The sequence below is a fragment of the Lagenorhynchus albirostris genome, chromosome 3 (assembly GCF_949774975.1).
Source record: "Lagenorhynchus albirostris chromosome 3, mLagAlb1.1, whole genome shotgun sequence".
Classification (NCBI taxonomy): Eukaryota; Metazoa; Chordata; class Mammalia; order Artiodactyla; family Delphinidae; genus Lagenorhynchus; species Lagenorhynchus albirostris.
In genome coordinates, this window is record NC_083097.1 from 112,595,862 (window position 1) to 112,620,061 (window position 24,200).

Below are 24,200 nucleotides of genomic sequence, written 5' to 3' on the forward strand. Positions count from 1 at the left end.
GGCCCTGCTTTCCAAAAACATCAAGTGTTGGCATCTGAAAAAGGTCTTGTGCTTCCTCTGTGTTGCTCCAGAGACAGAAGCCTCTTTTAGGGTCCTGATTTAAGGATGAATTTTAAAACTTTTTAGCACTTGGACTTTTCCAACCATAGAGTGAGCTGCTTTACGAGTTGTGAGGCTCCTGTTACTAAAACGTTCAAGCAGCCTCTGGAGGCCCTATCTGGGATGATCTAAGGCAGGAATTACTCACACAGGTCCAAGGAACCATAGGATTACTTCAGAGGAATATAAGAATTTCCTGAAATTGTTTGCAAGATAGTCCATGCATTTCTTTCAGGGAAAAGTAGACAGAGCATTCATCAGCTTTTTAAGGGGACCCAGTGTCCAAAAGCACTTAAAAAATTCACAACTTCAAAGAAGTTTGGATACAAGGTTAGAATAGATTCTAAGGTGTTTTCCCTCCGGGATTTGAGAGTCTTTGGATTGTTAAATATGTTCTTGTAACATGAAATTGTTGTTATTATTATTGGCTGTCATTTATTATGTGCTTTGTATGTGCCACACGAAGTTTTACATATTCTACTTGAATTATCTCATCTAGTATTTTTTTAGAATTCTTTGAGATTACACACTGTTATTACATCTATTTTACAAGTGACGAAACTGAGGCATGGGAATTTGCCCAGGCTCACAGAAGGTTCCAACTTCCCTGGATAGATATGTGCCCCAAGTTTGGCCCTTTTATGCCTCATAGATGTGATGTTACTCCAAGTAGGTCCACACAGGGTACAAAACTACAGTGTTCCCTTGGATATTTTAAAGGCGGGATGATAATAGTAAGCAGCTATTGATACCATGTATCAACTGCTTACTTTCTGTGTTGAGACATTTATCTCATTTAATGCTCACAGTAGCCCTATAAAGTTGGGACTAAGATAAATTAAGGGGTTGGGAGAATGAAGTATGGTCACTCAGCTTTTAAGGAGAGGAGCCAGGGTTTGAAAGAGCCTGTATGGCTCACAGCCTGCATTCTCAGCTCTGTAGATATCGGGGATGGACACTGGGCTGGGGCCTGGGCCTCTTCTGTGTATCTGTCCCAGGAAGAGCTCTTTGAATACACTTGGGGGAAGTGCAGAAAATCCCTTAGTAGCTGAGGTGAGTCAGCTCACATAGAGTGGCAGCTGGACATATCCTGAAACCTCAGAGCAGGAAGCCAGCCCAAGGGCTGAACATGGAGAAGACAACAGTCAGTGAGCCTCAAGAGCTCAGGTGCCCCCCCAGAGCTGCCCAGGCTCCAGGTGGCTCAGTGAGGCTGAGGCTTTAGCATGTCCTGCGTCTTGGGACTCTGCCCTCTCTCCCACCCTAGCTCCTCCCAGGTTCAGGGAAGGGAGCAAGTCAGCAGCCTTGTGGTGGGAAAGCATTCCAGACTTGCCCAAAGCCGGCATTCGAAGGGGTCATGTGTTTGGGACTGACATAGGGGGAGGGAGTTGCACCTTTGGGTCTCCATGGCTTTCCCCAATCTTCCTGATGTGCTTCGGCCCTCCCCAGGCTCCCAGGAGAATAAGATGTCAAAGGTCCATATCCCATTACTACTCCTCTGATGTAGCTAATCCCCCCCACCCCCAACTTATAGCACATGCCAACCAAATTGCCAAGGAAAGGTATTCCTCAGTCCTCTGGGAAGTGCAGCTGCTTGGTTGACTTTTGTTCTCCTGAAACCAGAATCTGATACTTTAATTGTCTGGGGAATACCATGTGGATAGACACACAGAGAGGGGGACAAGGATTTTTATTTGGGGCTTTATTCAACAGATGGGACTCCAAAGTGCCATGTGCCCCCCAGTAAACAGTCCATGGGCGTAAGCTCCAAGCTTTGTCTAGTAGGGGAGGGAGGCCAGGGTGGAACAGGGAAACCAGGAGATGGCCCAGGAAGATTCTATACAGTGCTCTGTGGACTTCAAGGGTCACCATTACTTCCGAAAGGCCCACACTCAGATTGTCCAAGGGGAGAAGTTGACTAATCATTTCTTAGACGCCACACAGTCCTGCACCCTAGCACTCTCCTGCTAGGCCTGTAAGTGGGGTGATCATATAATTTATTAACCACACTAGAACTCTTTTAAGAGCATGGAAGGGAACCCTCTTCATAGTTACCCTGGGACAACTGTCCTAGACCTGGATTATCCCAGGAAACCAGGACATATGGTCACCCTACCTAGGAGTGTCCAAACCAAGACTTAACCCTGCCCGAGACCACTTGGCCACTCTGTGACCTTGGACAAGTTACTCAGCTTCAGTAAGCCTGAGGTTCTTTATCTGTAAAATGGGACTCACCACAGAGTTTGTTGAGAAAGCACTCAATAAATATTGGTTGTGGTGGTGGTTATTATTTTTATTAAACTTTATTGCCCCTCAAAGTATGGGGAATCAGCAGGGCTGGTATCTTAGCAGCTGTAAAGGAATTGAAAGATGTTCTTTCTGTCATAAGTTTCTTGGTTTATAATACTTCGTGGCTTTACTGATGCAAATACTTAACTCCAGTCTGTCTTTGCAGGCCATTATTTCAGGGGGACAAAAGCCTTTATAATGTAGAGATGATACCTGTGTGAGGGCTGCTTTCAAAGAAGCAATGGGTTGGAAGAAAGAGCCTGTTGCTTCACCTTCCGTTTTGTTCCTGGGGAAATAACCTTGAATATTAGATGAGCGTCTCATCTGCATCTAATTAGACATCCTACTACTGTTCCCAGAATATCAACTCTCTTCATTGTGAAACAGGCTAATTATTTTAAATCCAGCTTTGAATTCATTTTTTTAAACCAACCTCCTGATGGTTTCAACTTGTTTCTAACCAAAACGTTGAATTGAATTTGATATTATAGTCATTTTGCTTGTTCAGCGTATTTGGCGGTGGCTGGAAGAATCTCTGGCTGCTTCTACTTAAGCCGAATTCGTGTGTATCAGATGTGGGGCAGAGCAGTGATTCCACAGTTGTGGGGACGGCTTTGCTTTGTCGGATGAGTGGGAGAAGGCCTAGGGGAGCATGTGTGGCTGTAGTCTTCAGTTTCTGAAAGACAAAATGAGGCATACCCAAAACAAACCTGGCCACGCTGGTGGGCCATGGGGCCCAAGTTCACTAGATGATCAATATCTACTCAATAAACAGTAGGTGAGGCCTGGGTGAGGGCACAGCAGTCTCCTGTGGGCCGGGGTCGGCAGGACCTCTAAGACAGTGCATCCTTTGGGGGCAGAAGCCCTGCTCAGAACACTCCAGACGTGAGGGTTCAAATTCTGTGTCTACTACCTGCTAGCTTTGTGAATATGGGCAATGTGTATTCACGTTGCTAAGCCTCGGTTTCCTCATCTGTAAAGTGGAGCTAAAGGACAGGTCACCCCCCCCCAGCCACCCCACCACTTCCCACCCCCGGCCCCTGCTGTGGTTGTTACCAGGATTCCATGGGATGAGGCATTTAAGGGTCTCAGCACAGGGTCTGGCTCACAGTAAGTAAGGACTATACCAGTCCCTGTTGTCACTGTTCTCACACAGCTTCGGGGAACTTGGAGGGCCCTTGGCTGAGGTCTGTTGGCTCTTTGCTGCCCTCTGGTGGTGTGGCTCAGCATGGCCTGGCGTGGAGGAAGCTGGGAGATGTTACCTCCAGAGAAAAGAAAATTGCTTTAGGTTTTATTGCTTCCTTAACGACCTCCAAGATTATCTATTCAACTTTTCAAAAGGGGAGGACAAGGGAGGGCTCTAAAAGCAGTATGGTGTCTTCCTCGGTGGGAGGGTGAGCAGAAAAGCTGTGGTGGGCTTCCTTGCCAGTGAGGCTGTGGAGGTCCCAGCCATGGTTCCCTGGCAGGCTGGGCGGGAGGCGAAGAAGGAGAGGAAGGGAGATGGATGAGCTGGGAGCGGAGGTTGGAGCTGTGCCTGGTCTCCCTGGATATTCAGCTGGGGCATGGCTGGTATTTCTGAGGCCCCTCTGAATTCCCTCACATTCTCCACTTCCGGCCCTGGCGCTCTCTGTTTCTGCTGGCCTGTCTCATCGCATATGGACACAGGGAGCCACGGGCCACGTCAGGGACAGGATGGAATCAGGACTTCCTGTCATTGCCTAAGAACAACTTACAATTTGCCATGAGCTCTCTCCAGACTGATAGGTCTTGGTCAGGGGTTGCCCCCTCCGAGACTGGGTGAGGTGCCTCTTTGGGGTGTCCCCAGAGCCTGCTGTGTGGCCCTCTGGCTTAGTGTTAGACCGACAGGCAATTTCAGGCAGTGTCTTCATCTCCCTTTGGACTGGGAGTTTCCGGAGGGGTCGTCCCCAGCATCCAGCAGTGTGCCACAAATGCTTCATGATGGAACAGTGGCTGGGTCACGAATGATGAACTCTGCCCTTGAAGATGAGGGACGGCGCCTCACCAGCCTTCATTCCCTGTGGTGGCCAGCACAGGGCTTTGCATGTAGTGGTGGCTCAGTGAATGAATGCAGAAAGTACGTTCTCTGGGAGCTCCTTACGACGAAGATTAATTCATGGTGTTTGAGTACGTCCTAAGCGCTATCAAAGGTTCCAGGAGGTTTTTGCAAAGAAGTGTAAGGCATAGTCCCTGGCTTCTTAGAACATATCTTGTTAGCTGTTCAAGTTAAAATAAAGGTGTTAAATTATAGTACAAGTCATGTAATAACTCAGGGCTCAAATGGGCCATCCAGATGGGTGTTAGAGTTGATACCTGAGCTATAGGGCTGGTGCCGTGGGCTTGTGATGTGAGAGTTGCACAGAGCCCTGTGCTGGGGCTTCATGCTCTGCTGTTGCCATCTTGAAATTCCTAAAATTTGAACAGAGGGCCTTGCCTCTTTAATTTTCACCACACCTTGCGATTATGTAGCTGGTCCTGACCCCAGTTATGTAGGTGGTCCTGGCTGCAGGTCCAAGGTGACCAGGAAAAGCTTCATGGTGGAGATTTGGCCGGGTGAAGATGAGCAGCAGAGCTGGGCTGGAACTCTCTGAGGATGTGTCCGTCCCTGTGTTGAGTCTGGGGCAACAGTGCGTCCCTGCTCAGGACCTGCCTATGGGAAGAGTCGGGGGTCAGGGACCTCCTGGCTTTTGGATCCCAAAGCATGCCTGTCTGTGAGGAAGTGGTGGCTCTGAAGATGGGGCCCACATGGGGCCTGGTCCGCCCGTGCACAAAGGAGCGTGTTCACCCCTTCCCAGGGAGGCCTGGAAGAGCTACTTGGAAAAGCGGCCTGGCCTTGTTTGCTACACTAGAGTTACTCTCCTTTCTGGAATGTGGTGGGTGGACACCCATAGGGCTGCTGGGAAGCCCAGAGGAGAAACACAACGGGAAGCAGTTCTGTAAGCGGGAAAAAGGGCATCTTCCCTGGAGCCAAGCATAGTTCCTGGCACTGCAGGGCCCTCTCCTGGTGAAGTGTTGGGGCTGAGAACCCATTCTTAGTGGTCCGGCTAGTGCTTGTCTATTGGAGGACAGGGTCCAGGTCATCCAGGAAGCATAGCCAGCCTTTGTTCTCCCGGGGCACACAGCCTCCGTAGGGGACGAGACGTTTACACACAAGACCTCCACTCCTGCTTTCTGACACACCGGGGCTCGAAGTCCAGCTCTCCTTCTACTTACCATCTGCGTCTCTCGTGCAAATTGGGTCCTTTGTCTGGGCATTTACAACACAGCACTGCCGGGAGGGTGCAGAATGAGCAGCACGGCAAGTGCCCGGGTCAGTGCCTGGCACACTGTAGGGGGACATTGTTACTGTTACTAAGAATCCAATCTGTGTCTTGGGAGGTCAGAGAGGGAGGGGACTCACAGGCCAGCAGGGCTGGAGGAGGAGGTGCTGCTGCTAGAGCCACAGCTGGGATAGAGGAGAGCCCTGAGCGAGGGCGCCTAGCGCATCCAGAGTGAGTGGAGGGTGAAGCCTGCAACTCAGGGAGCAGCATAGAGAATCCTGCGCCCCCTGCCGTGGTGTCGGCAGATGGGGAGGCCTTTGCGTTGTCAGGGCCAGGTGTGGGGAGGGTGACGGGGCTGGGGGGAGGGCAGGGGGGATCCTTCAGCCGAGTTCCTTACGGTGGCTCGCCCTGGTGAGGCCCCAGCAAGGTATGCTGATCTGGGGCCAAGCAGGGGTCAGGGTTCCCGGCGGAGAGGGGCCCGGCCTCTGCTCTCCCCTGCCCTGGAATGTGCCCTCACACTGGGGCTCTCCTTTATGTCTGCTAGTGTCCGGGCTTTCCTGTCCAGTCTCCCTTCTTCCTCCATGATGAAGGGAAAGTGGGACCACACCAGGCATTCACAGTCTCCCCAGCTCAGCGTGGCCTCGGCCCACCCTGTCCTGCTCCTCTCAGCAAAGAGGCTGCCAGGCTCAGCCATTGGAGCTGTGTGAAGAGTGACCCTGGGCAGCTTTCCTAACTTCTCTGGTCCTCAGTTTCCTCAGGCATATACACTTGGTGGGACTTGGAAGCGCCAGGAGATGATGGAAAGGATGCAGTAGCATCTTGCTGAGGAGGTGCTAGGGCAGGGTACTTGCTGTGTGTCCCTGTAAGCGCTGGCAGAGCCAGGAAGCCATCCTCGGAGGTGAAGGGACATGGGTGCCTGGCTGCTGGTTCCTGGCAAAGCAGACAGGAAGTGCAGATAGGGTGGAGGCATGTCCCCTTGGGCAGTCCTGTGGAGCGTGTGGGATCCAGGCGGGCACAGAGGGGCCTGTTTCAGGGCGCGGCTGACTGGGGTATCTGAGGTGTGGGGCTGTGGGCAGTTTGTGCAGAGTGCAAAGTGGCTTGGTCTTGTGGATGTTGAAGGAGCTCACATCTACCGAGCGCTCGCCATGCCGTGGTGTCCTGAGCACTTTACATGGATTGCCTCCTTCAGTCCCCAGAAGCGCCGTGAGGTGTGTGCACTTATCATCTCCGTCCTGCAGGAGAAGTGGACCTTCAGTGTCGCCTTGGCTGTGGCTCCCACACAGCCTGGCTGCGGAGCCCTGTAGGTGGGCACTTCCTGCCCTTGCCTGAGCCCCACTAGAATCCTGGGGCCCTGGACCCCAGGGGTCTTGACGGGTCCCGCATCTACTGCCTTCCCTAAATGAGGATGGCAGCGTGACCCTGTGGTCCTATAGGCGCCGACCTGGCTGTTCTGATGAACCTGCCCCAGGTGTGGGAGCCAGGCAGGGAAGAAGCATCCGCCTCGAAGCCTGGCTTTCTGTCTTCAGGACATTCTATAGAGGTGACGGTGTTGACAGGTATCGGGAAACACAAGTTTTCCTCCCCAGTGCATCTGCCCCTGTTTATTCAGGATGTGGTAAACATTTGGTTGTCATCCTGGCTTAATTAAGTAGAAAAAAAAGTCAGTACTCTAAAATTTTGGTACATTTCAAATATGTTTTATTACTTTTCTTTTTGTCTTAGAAAGAATATCAAACCTGCATGCAATGCTAACCGTTTCTGACATTTACATAGCATACGCCACAATATGCAACACGGCACGTACTGAAGGGACATGTGTAGAGGGGGCCTTCCTAAGAGTATATTTACAAAGGGAAAGGCGTGTGGTCATCTTAAAGAGGGCTGCACCGAAGGAGGACTGCACTGTTTAACACTGAAGAACTACGTGGGGAATCACAGATTGCTTTAGTACTGCATGTTCCATTGCCATGAGGAAAAGAAACATGCTTTGAAGGTTTTCCCTCGTCAACAGCATGTGTATCTGTAGCTGTATATTGTACGTGTATTTGTATATTTTTAAGTTTTCTCCTAAGATTTTCGCTACAGCATCAGTAACTCCACGTGGTTTTGAAGCAGTGAAACTTTCACAAACGCTCAGGTTGGAGAGAAGACCCAAGGACCATTCCTTAAGGACCTTCCTTAAGGACCATTTATTTGCCTCGCCATCGCAGGATCTTGGAAATGTTTCCTGGAATGTGTAAAAATTAACCCCGGGGATGAAGCACATTTCTGTGGCAGCCAAACTTGAGTTCCTCAAAGAACAGATGCAGAGAGATCTGCTCCTGCTTGCCCGACAACTGGGGCCATTGGGACCGCTGCTGAGTCCCCCTGAGGCTGTGACCGACCATGAGCCCAGGAGAGCTTGTGGCGGCTGTGCCGAGGCGCCAGGACCTCTGAGCGGAAGCTTCCCGCGCTAGGAAGGGAGCAACGCTGCTATGAAATGTCTCAAACAAGTTCCCTGTTCCTCCTAGGTGCTTATAAAGCTCAGATGTATAGTGATGTCTGGACAGATACAAAAAAGCATTTTTTTTTTTTTTTTTTAAATAAAGGAAAGGCATGAGTTTCTCCCCTCTTCGGTAAAAAGCAGCTTGTGACGAAATCTGGAACACAAGAGAGAAGGGTCTCACATCTGGAAGCCTTTTTGCACACAGCTATAAAATGTAAAAACTGACCCCCGGTAAAAAGTGCTTTGTAACAATATTTAATTTGTGTCTTATGCCTGTGAGAAAGAAAGGGTTTGTTTTTTTAATCTGCAAAGCCCTTTGCTTGTGTCCCAACCGGTGTGAAGCTTTCCCGTCAGGGGTTTTTCACCCTATTCTTCGTAGACCCTGGGAAGAGAAAACACCCATTTCAGTGGCTCAGGACGAGGCAGGAAACGCACAGGCCAGTGTCTGAGCTTCTCTGCACCTGGCCTGGGGAGTGCCTCTCCCAGGACCGCAGGAGCCCAGGAGAAGCAGGGGACACTTCAGAGGAGGCCAGCACATGGGCATAAATGCTCACCTGAACCTGGCTCTGTCCTTTCTACACAGCCTCCACCTCTGCAGTTTCTTTTTATCCTCAAAGCTCTAGGAAGCAAACCTTCTTGGTATATGAGGAAACTCAGAAACAAGAGACTGAAAGTCTGCCCAACGAACACTGAATGTCAATGGTGGCGTGGATGGGGGGAGGGCAGAGGCATCCCTTCCCTCCATTTAGGCTTGTGTCTTTCTTTGTATTTAGCCCAAGAATACACGTTCTCCAGAAAAAAATGCCAGTTCCAGAAGCCGCTGCCTGAAGACTGAAGGGCGGTTAGTGGGGCTGGGGCTGCCACAGAGTCCCGTGGCTCAAGGTCACTTCCTCTAGTAGTTACCAGGCCTGTGAGCGCTCACAAGCTGACTTCCCCCTCACCTCCGCAACCATCTCTGTTTAGATACTTAAATCCCCTCCTTTCTGCCGCATGGCTGCCGTGGGACCACACGTCACATCCAGGTCGTCCCCTGCTCCTTCCGCCTCGTTCCTGATTTCTGAGTAATTATGCACCAAAGTCAAATGCCTGCTGCTGCTGCTTCTGGTGGCAGCCGGAAGCTCTGGCTCTAAGCTCCTGGAAGCCCTCTAGTCTCGCCCCACAGCCTGGGCTGGCCGCTGCCTTCTGTTTTCTCTACTCTAGGTTCAGCATTCTCTCTCTCTCTCTCTCTGTCTCTGCAAAGAGGACTTCAAGATGGTTCCTTTATCTCCACAAAGACATTTTCAACCTGTACAGAGGGAGGGGAGGCGAGGAGGACAAGGGAATGCCCACATCCTCTCCCAGGACACCTTAGCATTCCAAGAAGGAGGGATGAACTCATTTTGTAAGGAAGTGATGGGAGGCCTGGTAGCAGAGGTGCCCTTACCGCTCTCATCTATGGATTTTGCAGCAACAAAAAGAGCGGGGCTGCATGGACCCAGGCTTGCCTCCTTTTCATCAAAGCTGTGGCCCCAGGTGGAGGGGTGGGGACAAAGGCTGGATCTCCCAGCAACATGATGAAGACTTGCCCGCGCCTCTGTGAACCGGCCCTGCAGTCAGCCTCATTCCACTTTTGATGATGCAGGGCCCAGAGGGTGACTGGACAAGAGGTGTCCCGTGTTTGTCATGTGAGCTGCCTGCCCTGACCAGAAAGAGGGCTTCATTTCCAGTAGATTTATGGAAAATAATCTCTTGCTCTCATCACTTTCTATTTCAAGCAATTGTGGATGAGGCAGTTTTGGAGGCAGCACAAAAGGCTCAGGTACTGGGGTTGGGCCCAAGTGTCAGCTGTGGGAGAGCTGGTCATGGGCTGAGCTTAGGGAAGTGCTGGGGGTGGCGGGGAGGAGGGGCGATGGGAGGGTGGCGTGGGTACCCGCTGGAGGGAGGGGAAGGTGATGCCAGGAGACCTAGCTTCCTGACTTGTGCTCCCAGACAAGTCACTCCCCCCAACTTAGCCTCTGTTGCCCCCTCTGCAGGATGAGGTGCAGGCACCAGCTCCTGAGGAGCTCACCTGTGTGTGTGTGTGTACGTGTATGTGCATGCTTCCCTGGTCATGCTCTGCAGATTCAGGTGTAAACAGGCTCTGAGTGTGTGAGGAGTGGATCTGCTCTAGGACAGGCTCACCTTTATGTAGCATAGGGGAGCCAGGAACTTGCCTCCCGCTCTGAGGCCAGACATGGGACCCCAGGAGATCAGAGATGGGAAGCCATTTTCTGATAATGGGAGAACAGCCCAGACCCGGTTGGGGTTAGGGGTCTAGTTCAGGACTCTGGTCATCTGGCCACTGCTGCCCCCTGAGGGTAAGAGCGGTTCTAATTTTAGAGGGTCAAACCCAAAGTCCCTCCCTGCACCTGTACAGGAAGGAGTTTATCAGGCTTCTGGGCAGCAGGGGGCATGGGGCACCCTGAGGGGAGACTATGTTGTTGGCAAGGAGTTGTCCTCATCATCTTATGGTTGTACCCACAGTTTTATAGTTAATAAACCCAGTCACTTAAGCAGCTATGTTTCACCAAACCACACAAATCACGGAGAGAGAGAGCCATGCTGGGCATTCACCCAGCCATTTGACAGAGGGAAATTGGGGGTCAGAAAACTTAAGTTACTTAAATAAGGAGAGGAATTAGGACTACCCTAACTTCATAAAAGTTAGAATGAGGCAAACTTTAGTTCGCAAAAGGATCAATTTTCGATGCTTACAATTGTCCAAGAGAGCAATAAGTGTAGCAGTAAGTTAAGTGGTGAGTTCCTCATTCCTGGGAGTATGTAAGCCATGTCTGGGTATCTGCTTACTGTGGCAACTGTAGTGGGTGTTCATGCCTTAGATGGGGCTAGATGACCTAGAAGGGGTCTAGACTCTGGATCTGGCAGGGTGGTGGGAAGGAAGGTGAGGGGCAGTGGGGCATACCTGCGCTTCTCATTCCAGGCGTTGTACCACTTGATGAACCGCTTGGTGCTCTGCAGCTTGGGGTGCAGGCAGTGCTCCTGACCCCGGTACCTGGACACACTCTTGGTGGTGATGCTGAAATGGAGCAGGATGGGATGGAGGGTTGAGAAGCCTGAATGACAGCCCCTCAGTGTGGCCTGTGGGTGGCCCTGGTCTGTCCCAATCAGAGCACTGAGAGACTGTGGCCTCCTCCCTCCTTTCAAGGAAGCCTACCCATATGCTCACTCCCTGGCTCTTTGGAAGGTTCTGGTTGTCCCCTTAATCTGACTCCACTTTCGGGTCTAACCCTGTGCAGAGTGATGGGCTCTCACTTTTCCCCCTGGAGCCCTCAAAGTCTGGGACAGTCCCCCACCCCCGAGCCTACCCCCATGCAGGGTGTTGCCCACAGCACTGATGGCTCCCTTGGGGAACGAAGGTCAGGGGACTCTTCCAGCTCCTCTGAACCTGGGATTGAGAGGTGGAGAGAGCTAATGCCAGCGAAGTATGCATGCCAAGACCTCATCCTTGGATGTGAGGAGCCATGGCAGGGCTTGGATGTGCCGTGGTCTCTGTCTGATCTTTCAAACCCTAGTTCCCCTGACCCTCTGCAGATTGTTCTGGGGCTGGGCATTTGTTGACCCTGAAGCTAAGTCTTGTTGGCCTTGAAGCCCATTTTGATTCCTGAGCATGAGTCCCAGTTATCTCACCCTTGGGCAGGAAAATAAGACTGCCCTTCAAGTCTCTTGTCAGCCAGTGTTCCAACACCATTGGAGGTCTAGCCATGTGGTAGAGAAGCAGGTGGCTTTATACAGAGCGTAGGGCCTGGGTTTGAATCCCAGGTCTGTCTGTGGGACCTTGGGTAGCCTCTCTGAACCTAGTTTGCGCATCCATAAAATGGGTATAATAATAGGACCTACCTCTTAGGGTTACTGGGATGATTAAAGATATAATCTGTGCAAAGTGCCTAGCACAATGAATAGTTACTGTTATTAGCAATTGTCGCGGAAGATGGGATGGCCAAGAAGAAGCCTTAGTGTGTGAGGTCCAGCCTGGGAGGGAGGAGGAAGGGAGAGGCTGCTGCCCAGAACTGCTATGCCCCTCTCAGCCAGGGCTGGGCCAGGGTGGCAGGAGTTCAGAGGAAGCTTCTGGGTGGGGGAGGAATGATGGTGTTCAAAAATGAGGGTCAACCTAGCGAACATGGAAAACTGGAAGGTGAGAGGTGAAGATGTCACTCCTTGGGAGGTGACACGCAGGAGCGAGGTATGGTGGTGGACTGGCTGCTGGGCTGTGGGCTGAGGGGGCAAAAAGGGGTGGTTGGAGGTTGGGATGGGAAGAGTGGGAAGGGAGGGACAGAGGTCAGCCAGCACCCCGTAGGCTCCTAACAGTGAAGTGTCAGGATGCCTGGGCCAAGGTCTGGAAAGGAGCAGGGTCGCCATGAACTCTGAGTCTCCCAGTTGATGGGGAGAGGAAATCGAATCTTGCTACCTGAATGGGGGCAGAATATTTCTGGGCAACCTGTTCTCTTCGCTCCCCTGTGCTCTGAGTTTTCAGGGCCTTCACCATGGCCTGAGCCTCCCAGGGCAGGGACAGGTCTTGTGGTAATGCCAGATGACTGGGCTCTGCCTTCGCTGGCCCTCTCTATGAGACCTGTGGCTCCCTGGGTCCCTTCTCCTAGGTCTCAAGCATGGGGCCGGGCTTCAGAGTAGAGTCCAGGTCCCCTCCCCCATAGTACCTAGTCGCTCTGCAGGAATTTAGCCCATGCTTTGCTCTCTGCCTACAGTGCTGCCTTTGCACTTGGAATAAAAGGCTGTAGCCAAGCCAGATAAAAATCCCCTCCTCCGTAAGGTCAGCGTACAGGCTGAGGATCCCAAATCCTGAAGGTTGGGACAGCAGGGGAGGACGCTCAGCCCTCCCACCACGGTGCTCAAATGCTCAGTCATAACACGGGGACTTTGAAACTTGGTTGTGGGGTGAAGACGTGAGGATTTCTGCCCCCAGCAATTGTGCAGAAATTCTGGGTCCTGTCCTCAGTGGTTCTGGGATACCGAGGGTTTCAGCAATAACTCGGGGTATATGAAACAAATTGCCCCTTCTAGAATCTTGGCTCTACTGGATCCTTCTGAGTGCACGGACTCCCACTTGCAAAGCAAGCTGTGTCCCAAGCCTCATCAGAGATTTCTAGGTGACTCAGGGTGAACTGGAAAACTTCCTTTAGTTCAGCTTTGGGGCTAAAAACCGGCTTTGGGAAAAAAGCACTGGTGCCTCATGTGATCTGGAGAGTCTTAGGAGCTTGAGAGGGGAGAAGACCTCCAGCCCTTCAGGGAGGGAGGGAGGGTCCTGGGTATGGGGTGGAGGTTTAGAAGAGGGTGACTGTGTGCGGATCTCATGAGACCCCTGCAAGTTTTCACAAGGCTACATAAAGCCTTCTCATGCACTTGCCTGGCTGTCAGTTTTCTCTCTATTCTGAAAAGTATAGCCACGAAAAAGGGCAAGCCTGTTTACTGAGGGTTCTGTCCTTTTGAGATGTCACTGCACCTCATACCCTGCTCCTCCTTTCCTGCAAGGACTCAACAGCTCAGCTTGGTGTGTGGAGCATTTTTCAGCACTGAGAGGAGTGCAAAGTTAACGTCCCTGTCATTTTCACCCCAAGAGAGCTGAGAACCCTGAGGGGCTTGTAGCTCCTCCCTCAGCTGTGTGACCTCTAGCTCCCACCCAAAAGGATTTTCTAGCAGTTTTTCTGGACCTGGGTCTGCAAGGCAAGGGGCAGGGCAAAGGGGCAGGGACAGGAGGCTAATTTAGGTGCCCAGGAAGGAAGGCAGAGGTGTTTAGCTCAGGCCCAGTGATTTTCTGAATTTCCCTAACTTCAGCCTGACTGCGCAGACCCCAGGTGGCAGTGGAGGGGGGGGGGCGGTGGGAGCTGCCTTTGCAGACACTGTGTGGAGGCCTTTGGGCCAGCGGGGCCAGTGAATGGAAGGCACTTGCCCAGACTGAGAATAAAGTGTGTCCTGTTTCTGGGGGAGGGGAAGAGGGGCCAATGGTCCGTGGCAGATATTTGGTAGCTGCTTTGCCAAGGGCTCCCTTCCTGGCCAAGAGCGTATTGATGGGGAAACAGTGGTGCTGGCCTCAAGTGGTTAATTGGGAAGGCAGGGGAGCAAAGGAAACGCAGTGTTCTCTCGCTCTGCCCCACTTTTTAAAATATTCCCCGCATCCCCACCAAGCAGGGCTTCACCCTCATGGCACGTTAACTCCAACAGAGCCCTTTCCACAAGACCGCTCAGGAACCCACAGGAGTCCAGCTGGTGTTGGAAGAGTGAGGATCGTTCTCAAAATGCAATCGCTAGAAGCCAAAAACCAGACGGCCACGGTCCCCTGATCAGAAAAAGGCCCTGAAAGGAGGTTCTGAGGACGTCAGACAATGTTTGCTTTAATTCTTTCTCCAGTAACAGTAAGGCAGCACGCCTCACAGTTTGGGTTCCAGTTTAATAGTTCTGGGTGTATTCTGAGTGATTTCAATCTGGGTGTTCTAAGTTGGCACACGGAAGCCATTTAACCCTTGATCACCCTAGAAAGGGGGGGCAGTGCAACCCCTAGGCTACCCATTTGAATCCTAGCAAGGGTGAACTCCTCGGAGGGGCTGTTTCCGGAGCACAGTACCGTGACCCTTTTTTCAAACTCTCTTCCAGACTGCCGTGCCAGCGTCCTAAGGACTCGCTAGGCAATTACAAAGGCTCCGCCAAGGGCTTGACAAAGGCTGAGAGAAAGGCTTGTTAGCCCGACCCAGCCCCAAGCTGCGCCGCAGCACCCGGTTAAGAGCTGAGCGCACACGCTCGCGGCGAAGAGCGAGAACTCACATAACCATTTTCTCCTCGCAGTGCGGGTACTTTGGCTTCATTTCCAGCTTCTTCACGTCGCTGTAGCGGATCTTGGGTCCCTTCCGGGAGCACTTGCATTTGGACCCTGCGAGAGAGCGCGCGGGGGGCTGCTCAGTTGCGCGAGGGGTCTCCTTCGCAACTCATTGACCACCCTCGGTGCCCACCCAGAACCCCAGGGATCCCGGGGAGCTTAGCAGTTGGCGTTGGGGGTTCCCCAGGACGGGCCGGGCTGGCGCCAAGGGACCTCCCAGGCACTCACCGTCCACGCGCGCGGCGCACAGCGCCAGGAGCAGCAGGAGCAGCGCTGCCGTCAGGACCCTCATGCTGGCCGAGGGGCGCGGCGCGGGAGCAGGGGCTCGGGTAGGGCGCCCGCGCGTCCGGGCGCCGGGCTTGGCTCTTTCTACCCGGAGCGCGCCTCCCGGCTCCACTCGCTCCTGCTGCGCCCGTCGGTGGGAGCCTCGCGGCTGTGGCACCCCGCAGCGCTCTGCGCTCGGCTCCGGGCTGTCTCCACAGTCTCCCTCCGCCCGCCCAGGCCTCTTTTAAATCCGCTCCGAGCTCATTAATATGCAGAACCACTCGGTGACTCACTGAGATTTCTCAACTCGGTTGGGGGGGGGGGGCGGAGACCTTCCCCGCCCGCCGCCCGCCCCGGACCGCGATCGCAGCAGCGCACACTCAGAGCGACGCGCGCACTTGCACATTCAGACTCACATCCGCGACCCTCTCGCTCTCACACACGCTCTCCTTCATACACTTGCACACCCAGGCTCCAGCACGCACACAGAGCCAGAGCCAGTGCTCGGGCGCCACTTCACGGTGGCGAGGCTGCTTAAGGGCACTGCTTTTATGATTCTCGTGGTTCCCTCTGGCCTGCTGTTGCGAGCCGCTGGGAGACCCAGGCCCGAGGCCCAGATTCTCGAGGAGACTTGAAAGGGTTTTGGGGCAGGTGCCAGGTGTGAGTGCCAGCAGGCCTGACTCCTAGAGCGTGAGCTGTCCCTGTTGGGCTAGCAGCACTGGTGGCCAGAGCACAAGGCCAGGTTTGGAGGGTGGTCGCCGCAGGATGTGCAGCAGCAAAGCCATGGCCTGTGGTCCCTGGAGCTGGCTCAAAGAGTGTGTGTGTGTGGAGCTTTGGCTAATCTGGAAGGAAGGCTTCCAAAAGTCTGTGGGCCTGTGGGGGTGGGGAGAACCAGGTGGGTGGCTCTCTTTACTGTCACATCATTCTCCAGAGTTAGGCAGTGGCTGGGCAGGGAGACGTGACAGTGGTAACCATCTGGATGAAGTCCATGTTCTAGACATTGTGCCAGGATGTGTGGTGTGGCGGTGTGGGCCCAGGCATGGTGACAGAAATTCCTGCTCCACTATTTACCAGTGCAAGTGACTTAGCCGCTCTACACCTTGGTTTCGTCATCCATGAAGTGTGAGTAGTCACAGTGCTGCTGTGAGAATTCCACAAGATCATACCTAGAAAGTGTTTGAGTGCCTGACTAGCTGTTGGTGCCCTGGAAATATTACTTATTGGCATCATTATTTTATATATGTCTATTATGTATGATATATATATGTTTATATATATATATATAGTTTTTTACAAGTCCCTTTCCAAGTTGGTATTTTAATTTCTTTACTTGATGGGCGCTGGAACAGGCTCAGAGAGAAGAAATAACTTTCCCAAGATCACAGAGCCAGGACACAGGTGACTGGGCCAGGAAGGGCCCTGGTCGTGTGGCTGCAGACCTGGGGCTCCTGTCCCTGGGCCATTTGACTTCCTTCAGGCATGTGTGCCCTTCACTTTTTGGTGAAGCACTTCCTTGAAAGACCCAGCAACAGGAGATGGAGTGTGTCAGACTCCGAGGGTCCCTGGGCTTGGCTTCCGGACCAGACCTGGAGCCAGGGCAGAAGCTGCCAGGTTCTGCCAGCTCACACAGCTCTGTGCTGTCGGCCCAGCAGCCCCCTGGGAGCTCAAGTGCCAGAGAGGATCCTGGGGTGATGGGATGGGCAGGCTGCTGAGGATTAGAGTGGGAAGAATCTCTGCTGTCTCTTCCTACTTGGAGAGCCTTGGCTGCCTTGAGGGGAAGCTGAGCCATGAAGAGCCAACAGAGCCCGTGAATTGGCTTCAGGCCATGTCCTGAGTCCTGTGCAAGCAGCTGTAACTATACTTAAAGCAAGGCCAACAGATGGACACTTGGGTTTATGCAGAGGATAAGTGCAAGGGAGTGATTTTGGCATTTACATTAATTTTTTAAAGTTTAAAATTATTTTTTCTTAATACAAAATTAGCATGTTTGTTACAGAAAACACAGCAGAAGAAAATATAAAAAATACACACACAATTCCACCCACTCAGCAATCTACACCAAGATGCTACAGTGTTATCTTTGCAAACCCTTCTGTCTTTGCTTACATGCGAGTGCACAAATGGGATCAGCATGCATGTCCTGTTTAATAACTGGCTTGTTTCACCTATCGCTATGTCAACAGCACTGTTCCATGTGACTGGTTGTGCTTCTACAATATCTCTTTTAATGATATTGTTTGAGGCCATACAGTATAATGGCTAAGAACTTGGTGTCTAGAGTCAGACTGCCTTGGGTGTGAATCCTAGCTGTGTGACCTTGGCTTGTAACCTAATCCTTTTAGGTATTGATTTTCTCATCTGTGAGATGGGAATGGTAATTGTACCTACAGCATCGTGAGAGTTAAATAAGATGGTGCATATAAAGCTTTTAAGGTGGTCTGTTGCACAGAGTAAGTGCTCAATAAGTACTATTAGTAGTAGTATTTTGGTTGCAGTGTATTCCATTGTACAGATGCACCATAATTACTTTAAGTAATTACTCCCTGCTGGACATTTGGATTATTTTGAATGATATATTTTTACAAGCAGTGCTGTGTGACAAATATTCTTGTAGCTTAGTTTTGCAGTAGCCCTTTAAAACTTGAATTATGTCTCAGAAATAGAATCACTGGGCTGTGGGGCATGTGCATTTTAAGGCTTTTAACAAATTGCCCTCCAAAAAATACAGTACTTTGTTATTCTGCAAAAGGAATTTCTTTCTTTCTCTCTCTCTCTCTTTTTTTTTTTTTTTTTGGCTGTTTTGGGTAGCGGGGGGCTACTCTTCCTTGCGGTGCGCAGGCTTCTCACTGCAGTGGCTTCTCTTGTTGCTCTAGGCCACTCAGGCTTCAGTGGTTGTGGTGCAAGGGCTCAGTAGCTCTGCGGCATGTGGGCAGACTCTCAACCACTGCGCCACCAGGGAAGTCCCAGGAATTTCTTTAATACCAAGCTTTTGCAGAGCATGTGAAATATATATCTATATATTTAACAATGTTATTTTTATCACATTTGTTTCAAGAATATGCTGATTAATTAAGTGGGATCTAACAGCACTAAGGATCATGGGTGCTGTGCTGTAATAGGAAAAAGTAGTTGACCCTAAAAATAGGGACCAATGTTTCCCAACTTCCTGGGCCAGACCAGAGCTCAGACATTCCAGTGTTTTGTCCCCATTTGTAAGCCTTAGTCTGTGTATGCTCATCTTTGGTTTGCAAAATACAGCCATTGTATCTTTGCAAACAGAGCTTATCCCCATTTGTGTGAGCAATTCTGGGGCTGTGGGTCTAGGAGAGGATGGGGGCCCCTGCTGCTGGTGGGTCTGTGGGTGAAGCTGCTCAACTGGGAGAGGGAAGGCGGGGCTTGACCCTGACTTCACGCACAGACTTTCTACTGAGCTCAAGTGGGGAGTCTGAGTAGGTGGAGGTTCACATGGGCGAGGTAGTTCTTTGCACGTACAAAGGCACCACGTGATTCAAGTGGATCCCAGGGGTATAGTGAAGGACTACACATGCGTCCTGCCCTCTGGAGCACAATCCAGTATGTATGCGTGTGTGTAGGTGTGACGGTGCCAGAAGCTGTTTACAGTCATGCTGGGTTCTATGGAAGAGGTAGACGCAAGGTGTGGGGGGCACAGTGGAGGGAGGAAGTAGTAGGAAGCCATTCCTTGAGGGCTCAGACCCTGGGGATTCGCATATTTGTCACGTTCACATTGATTAAGCACCCACTGCATGCCAGGTTCTGTGCAGGGTGCTAGGGATTTACAATGAGCAGAGGCAGACGTGTGCCTGTCCCAGAGGAGCACAGAGTCTAGTGGAGAAGATAGACATTAATCAAATGACCAGAGACACCCATGAGATTACCCCAGAGCTAGGAGTGATGAAGGGAAGCTGGTGTTATGAGACTCACCAGGGGATCTGACCAAGGAAGTGCCCATTGGGTTGGCATCTGAAGGATGAGAAGGAGTTCACCAGTTGACAATGGGAGGGAGGGCATTCCTGCCCCTTTACAGTCCCTGCTCCTCACACAATGATCTTCTGGGGGAGCCCCTGCTCAAAGCCCTTCTGGCTTCTGATCTCACACAAGAGTCCCACTCAAGTCCCCAGCAGGGCTCTATGGGGCCTCGTGACCAGCATCTACCACTCTCCCCATGGCTGTGCTCCACCACACTGCCTTGTCTTATCCCTCAGACATGCCCAACCTGTCCCCATCTCAGCATCTTTTTGCTTGTTGGCCCCTCTGCCCAAACTGCTTCCCTAGCCAGATGTTGGTGTGTGACCCTCTTCTCCTTACTGAAACTTCAGCTTGAATATTCCCTTTTTAGACCCCATCGCACTAGCATCCCTGCTACCCCAGCAGTCACTCTCTGCGCTGTTGACCGATTTTAATTTTTACGCTGTATGTACAACAACTTTACATTGTGCTATTTGTGTTTGTTCTGGAGTGTGTTGTGGGTCATCCTCTGATCTCCTCGTTCTGTGAAGTAGGTACTGGGTCTGTCTTGCTTGTCCTTTGTGCCTGCAGCCGTGTGTGGCACATAGTAGGGGCTCATTCCATATCTTTTAAGTAAATTTAAAAAAGCATGTTTCAGGAAAAAGCCCAGGGGTGTGAGAGAGCACTGCTGAATTCAGGCTGTGTAGACTACAAGGTCATGGGTGTGTGTGTGTATGTGTATGTGTGTGTGTAGGGGGTGGGTAAGGGTGGCCATTGGCAAGGCCATGTTCCCAGGAAAGCCAGCTCTTCCCCAGGGCATTGGCTTTAGAAAAGAGATCGCTGAGAGGAAGAGGAGGTGAATGAGCAGGAGTGTGGCTTCAAGGAAACCCCTCAGGTATCTGGACACCACCTCCTAGGTCTACTGAGAATTTGCATCTTGACTGGTCAAGGCTGGTTTCCTGCCCTGGGAGCTGGGAGACATTTGGATTCCTCTCCGCCCCACCCCAGTTCTTCCCAGGACTGAACTTCTCAGAGCGAGGAGTCCCTTTATGCTTTCCTGACAGTACAGGGCCATCCTAGACTCTAGAACTGGAAGGGACTGACACCCCATCTAGCCATTATTGTACAGATGAGGAAGCTGAGGTCCAGAAATGGGGTGGCTTCACACAAGCCTTCCAGAGCATGAATGTCAGCCTGGTCCTGCCCCCAACTTCTTAGAACATAGTGAGATCCTGGGCTCCAGAGACCTGTTTGGTCCTGTCACCACTCATTCCATGTGGGAACCTCAAAATACCTGCTCCTATTGGGTAGTAGAGCTGCTAGCTGAATGCAAGCCTGGTGGGTGCCCCTTCCTCTCTAGCCGCCCCCTCTGCTGGAGGTCTGCATGCCTCTCTGAGAGTCCAACCTATGGAACCTGGGGCAGTCAGCTGCTTCATCTTTGCTGGTTCTTCTTTAGCACAGTCCTGCATACTGATCCCCTTCCCAGGGCCTTGCTCTGAGGTGGAGGGGATGTAGGGCTAAGGTCCCCCAAGTTCTTTACGCTTGGAATGTTTAGGGAACCTGCGCGACATAAGCCCAGAGGAAATGGTGCAGGGCATAGCCAGGCGGTGTTGAATTGGGCTCCAGGCAGCCCTGTGGCAGCAGAGGGTTAACTGAGGGTGCTGCGGATTCCCCGAAACACACGAGAAAATGCTTGCAGCAAATATGACAAACCAACAATGAGCATTTATTCATTCAGTACTACCTCACTGAAGACAAGCATCTTTACTATGTTAAGAATGCCAGCAAAGATATTTTCAAAGAAGGCCCTAATGTATAAGTGAGCAAAGGACATCAAAGGACAATTCAGGGGGAAAAAAGAAAGAAAAGCAGTTATTAACCAGCTCATAAAAAACGTACCTCCTCATTAACAATCAAGGAAAAGCACATTAATGCTGTAGTATCATGGCAACTGTGTTTTGGTCCTGCTCAATAATGAAATATTTATTTTAAATAGTAACATCCAAAGCTGCAAATTGAGGAAAGGCCACTTAACCTTTACTGGTGGGACAAGATTTGGGGGAACCATATTTATAGTATGTAGCCAGAAGGTTTGAAGTAAAGTATTTCATCCTTTTAATCCACTTCAGAAAATCCATTTTAAAAGTTCGTAAAGGAGCAATGCCACATGCAAAGATATTCCTTGTTAAAAATAGTTAACCCGAATGCCCAACACTGGCGGAATTGGTTAAGTAAACAATGAAAGCTTCAAATGAAATATTATACTGGTATGAAGACTCATGATTACAGAATCTGTGGAATTCCATGGAGTAAATGCTTATGCAGTAAGTAGAGACAACATAAGGTCATGTAAACACTGTGACTGCAAGTATGTGAAACAGCCACCGCTGTATAAAGGATGGCAAAGAAAGAGATACAAACGTCTTTCTCTTTGGGTGGTAGGACTCTGGGCATCGTTTAAAATCTTCTCTCCTTGTTTTCCAATTTATTTGAATGTTCATATCATAAAGGTTCATATGTTCATATCATAATTCCTTTATGAATGCATGCAGGAGCATTCACTCAAAACAGTGAGGCCTGGGGCAGCCTTAACTCCATTTGGCAGTCCCCCATGCTGGGCGACGGGCATGTCTGCCCAGTAGCTGGCACCGCAGAATAGGTACGTGGAGTCCTCGGCGGTGCAGATAAGCACCACGCTGAGGGCCCAGGCGCCGTCTGCAGCGCTGTCCCTGCTTCGCTTGGCATGGCTCACTGACCTGTCCCAGCAGGCCTCCCGCTGCCTTGTTCTGCCTTGCCTGATCACTGCTTCCTGTTGGCAGCGGGGTCTTAGCTTCTGTGGAGGTCCTGCCAAGCCTTGTCTCCTGACGCGGGTCCCGGCGCTGCCCCCAAGCCTGCGCTGCCCCTGAGCCCCTGCCGGCCTCCAGCCACACCCTCGCCCTCTATTCTTCAGTTCCTGGAAAGCTCTAAGCTGCTTCCCAACTCAAGGCCTTTGCTGGCTGTCTGCTCTGCGCAAAGACTCCTGCCTTTGCCCCTGAGCCAGACTGGTTGCTGTTTTACCTCACGAATCTGCAAAGAGGTCGTTTCACAGGGACACCTTCCCTGACTGGGCACATGTGACCCTCCCCGCCCCTCCACTGTCCCAGTCTGGGAGAGCCCATGGCTGTCAGCACGCTCCATAGCCCCATTTTCTCTTTAGTACAACTCCTCACATCTACAAGTCTCCTTCAAGGTTTTCCCTATCAGTCTATGAGCTCCAAAGGGGAGGGTGGCTGTCCGTGTCTTTCTTGCTTACTCCAGTACCCCAGCACCAGCTCAGGGCCTGGCACACAGTAGGTGCTCAATGCATGAATGAATGATGAATAAATTAATGTGTATCACAGTTAACTGCAGTCTAGTGAGCTCTGGAGTCAGACTTTCTGGCTTAGAATCCTAGACTACCACTGTGCCTCTGCTTCCTCATCTTTAAAAAGAGGATAGTAATAATAATATTACAAATGGACTGTGGTGAGAGTTAAATGAACTAACATAGGACAAGCACGGAGCATAGTGTTTTGCTGCACAGTAAGTGCTCTGTAATTGTCTGTTCTTGTTTTGTTTTATTATTATTAAATCTCCTAGACTCACCCGCCCACCCCCAATCTGTGGGTTTGCTTGGCTAATTCCTTTTGCTTCATATGTATAAAATGCTTATATAACATTTACTCTGGTCAAGGACTGTTCTAAATGCTACACAAATATTAATTTATTTAATCCTCATAATAACCACATCACGTAGGTTATACCCACTTTACAGATGGGAAACCGAGGCACAGAGAAGGTAAGAAACTTGCCCAAGATAACCGGCAAGTAGCAGAACTGATCTTTGACTCCAAGCAGTCTAGCTCTAGAGACCTGCTCAGAACAGCCATATGCTGTCTCCTAGCGGGAGGGAATGGGGAAATACTCCCTCATCTTTTGCCCAGATCTCACCACTGCTTTCCTCTCCCTGTGCTGCTGACCTCTGGTCCTGAGCTCTTCTCCGTGGAGGGTATCCCAGAGTTCCCATCCAACTGGGGTTGCCAGTTATAGCAAACACAAATACAGGATGCCCATGCAGTATTTGGGGGCACATTTATACTAAAAAAGTGTTCATTGTTTACTGGAAATTCACATCTAACTGAGATTCCTGTATTTTAACTGGTCACCCTATATCTAGCACCAGAGGGTGGCAGCATGGTTTTGGGCCACTCACCTTCAAGTGGTGGTTTCAGACACACAGACATGGAGTGCCCTGGGGTCTGCCATGGTAGGGGTGGGAAGGGGACGGATAGGCACAATTGTGAACTCTCTTGGAGGGCAGAGTGGGCCTTTAGGCTCTCGCGGAGAAGGAGGAAGATTTCGTACAGGCAGGCGATGATCAAGGAGGACTTTACAGGTGGAGGCAACAGTTTAAGCAACAGCTCAGTGAAGGTCAAGGGCGCGCTAGTCAACAGGGCATGGAGAGTGCAGGGCAGGGACTGCGGTGGGGGAGGGTTGGAAGACTGAATACGTAGATCATGGCCAAATTGTGCAGGGCCTTGCGGGGGTGCTGAGGAGTCTGGGCTTCATCACCTGGGTCATAAGGATCCGCTGGAGAACGTCAAGCAGGAGGGCTATATGATTAGGTTTTGCCTCTTAGGAAGATCTGTTGGGTAAAGAAGGGATGACAGAGCTGGAGGTAGGAGGCAAGAAAAATCTTGGTCAAGGGATGTCCTTGACCAAAGAACAGGGGATAAGCACGTTGTATACTTATTCCTGGAATTCTTTGCCTTTTTCTGAAAAAAGTAATGCATAGAGGGAGAATAAAAGATGGTTCTCAGTCCTGTTTGTTATCCAGAGGGAGATGTTTGTGATGTTGGTGTTTTCATTTCTACCAAGCCTCTGTCAGTGGGTCTCTAGCACCCAGAGGAAGGAGCACAGCAGAAGGAAGGATGTGATTGGG

The 24,200-nt window shown here is 51.1% G+C and overlaps 1 protein-coding gene across 1 annotated transcript; it reads right to left on the reverse strand.

Annotated features, from left to right (window-relative positions):
- Positions 1 to 7,338: 7,338 nt before the first annotated feature.
- Positions 7,339 to 15,502, reverse strand: CXCL14 (C-X-C motif chemokine ligand 14). Its single transcript, XM_060143656.1, has 4 exons — positions 15,239 to 15,502; positions 14,959 to 15,064; positions 11,090 to 11,203; positions 7,339 to 8,530 (listed from the first exon to the last, which is right to left on the reverse strand). Exons 1-4 carry the CDS (start codon positions 15,300 to 15,302, stop codon positions 8,515 to 8,517), a joined length of 300 nt encoding a protein of 99 aa, XP_059999639.1. The 5' UTR covers positions 15,303 to 15,502; the 3' UTR covers positions 7,339 to 8,514.
- Between the last annotated feature and the right edge of the window lie 8,698 nt (positions 15,503 to 24,200).

What these genes read in the sequence shown, in the direction of transcription:
- CXCL14 (XM_060143656.1), bottom strand. Translation starts at nt 15,302, where the DNA reads ATGAGGGTCCTGACGGCAGCGCTGCTCCTGCTGCTCCTGGCGCTGTGC. An exon ending in GTGCGCCGCGCGCGTGGACG is followed by an intron (nt 15,065 to 15,238) that starts GTGAGTGCCTGG and finishes GCTCTCTCGCAG; the next exon opens with GGTCCAAATGCAAGTGCTCC. An exon ending in TGCGAGGAGAAAATGGTTAT is followed by an intron (nt 11,204 to 14,958) that starts GTGAGTTCTCGC and finishes GCTCCATTTCAG; the next exon opens with CATCACCACCAAGAGTGTGT.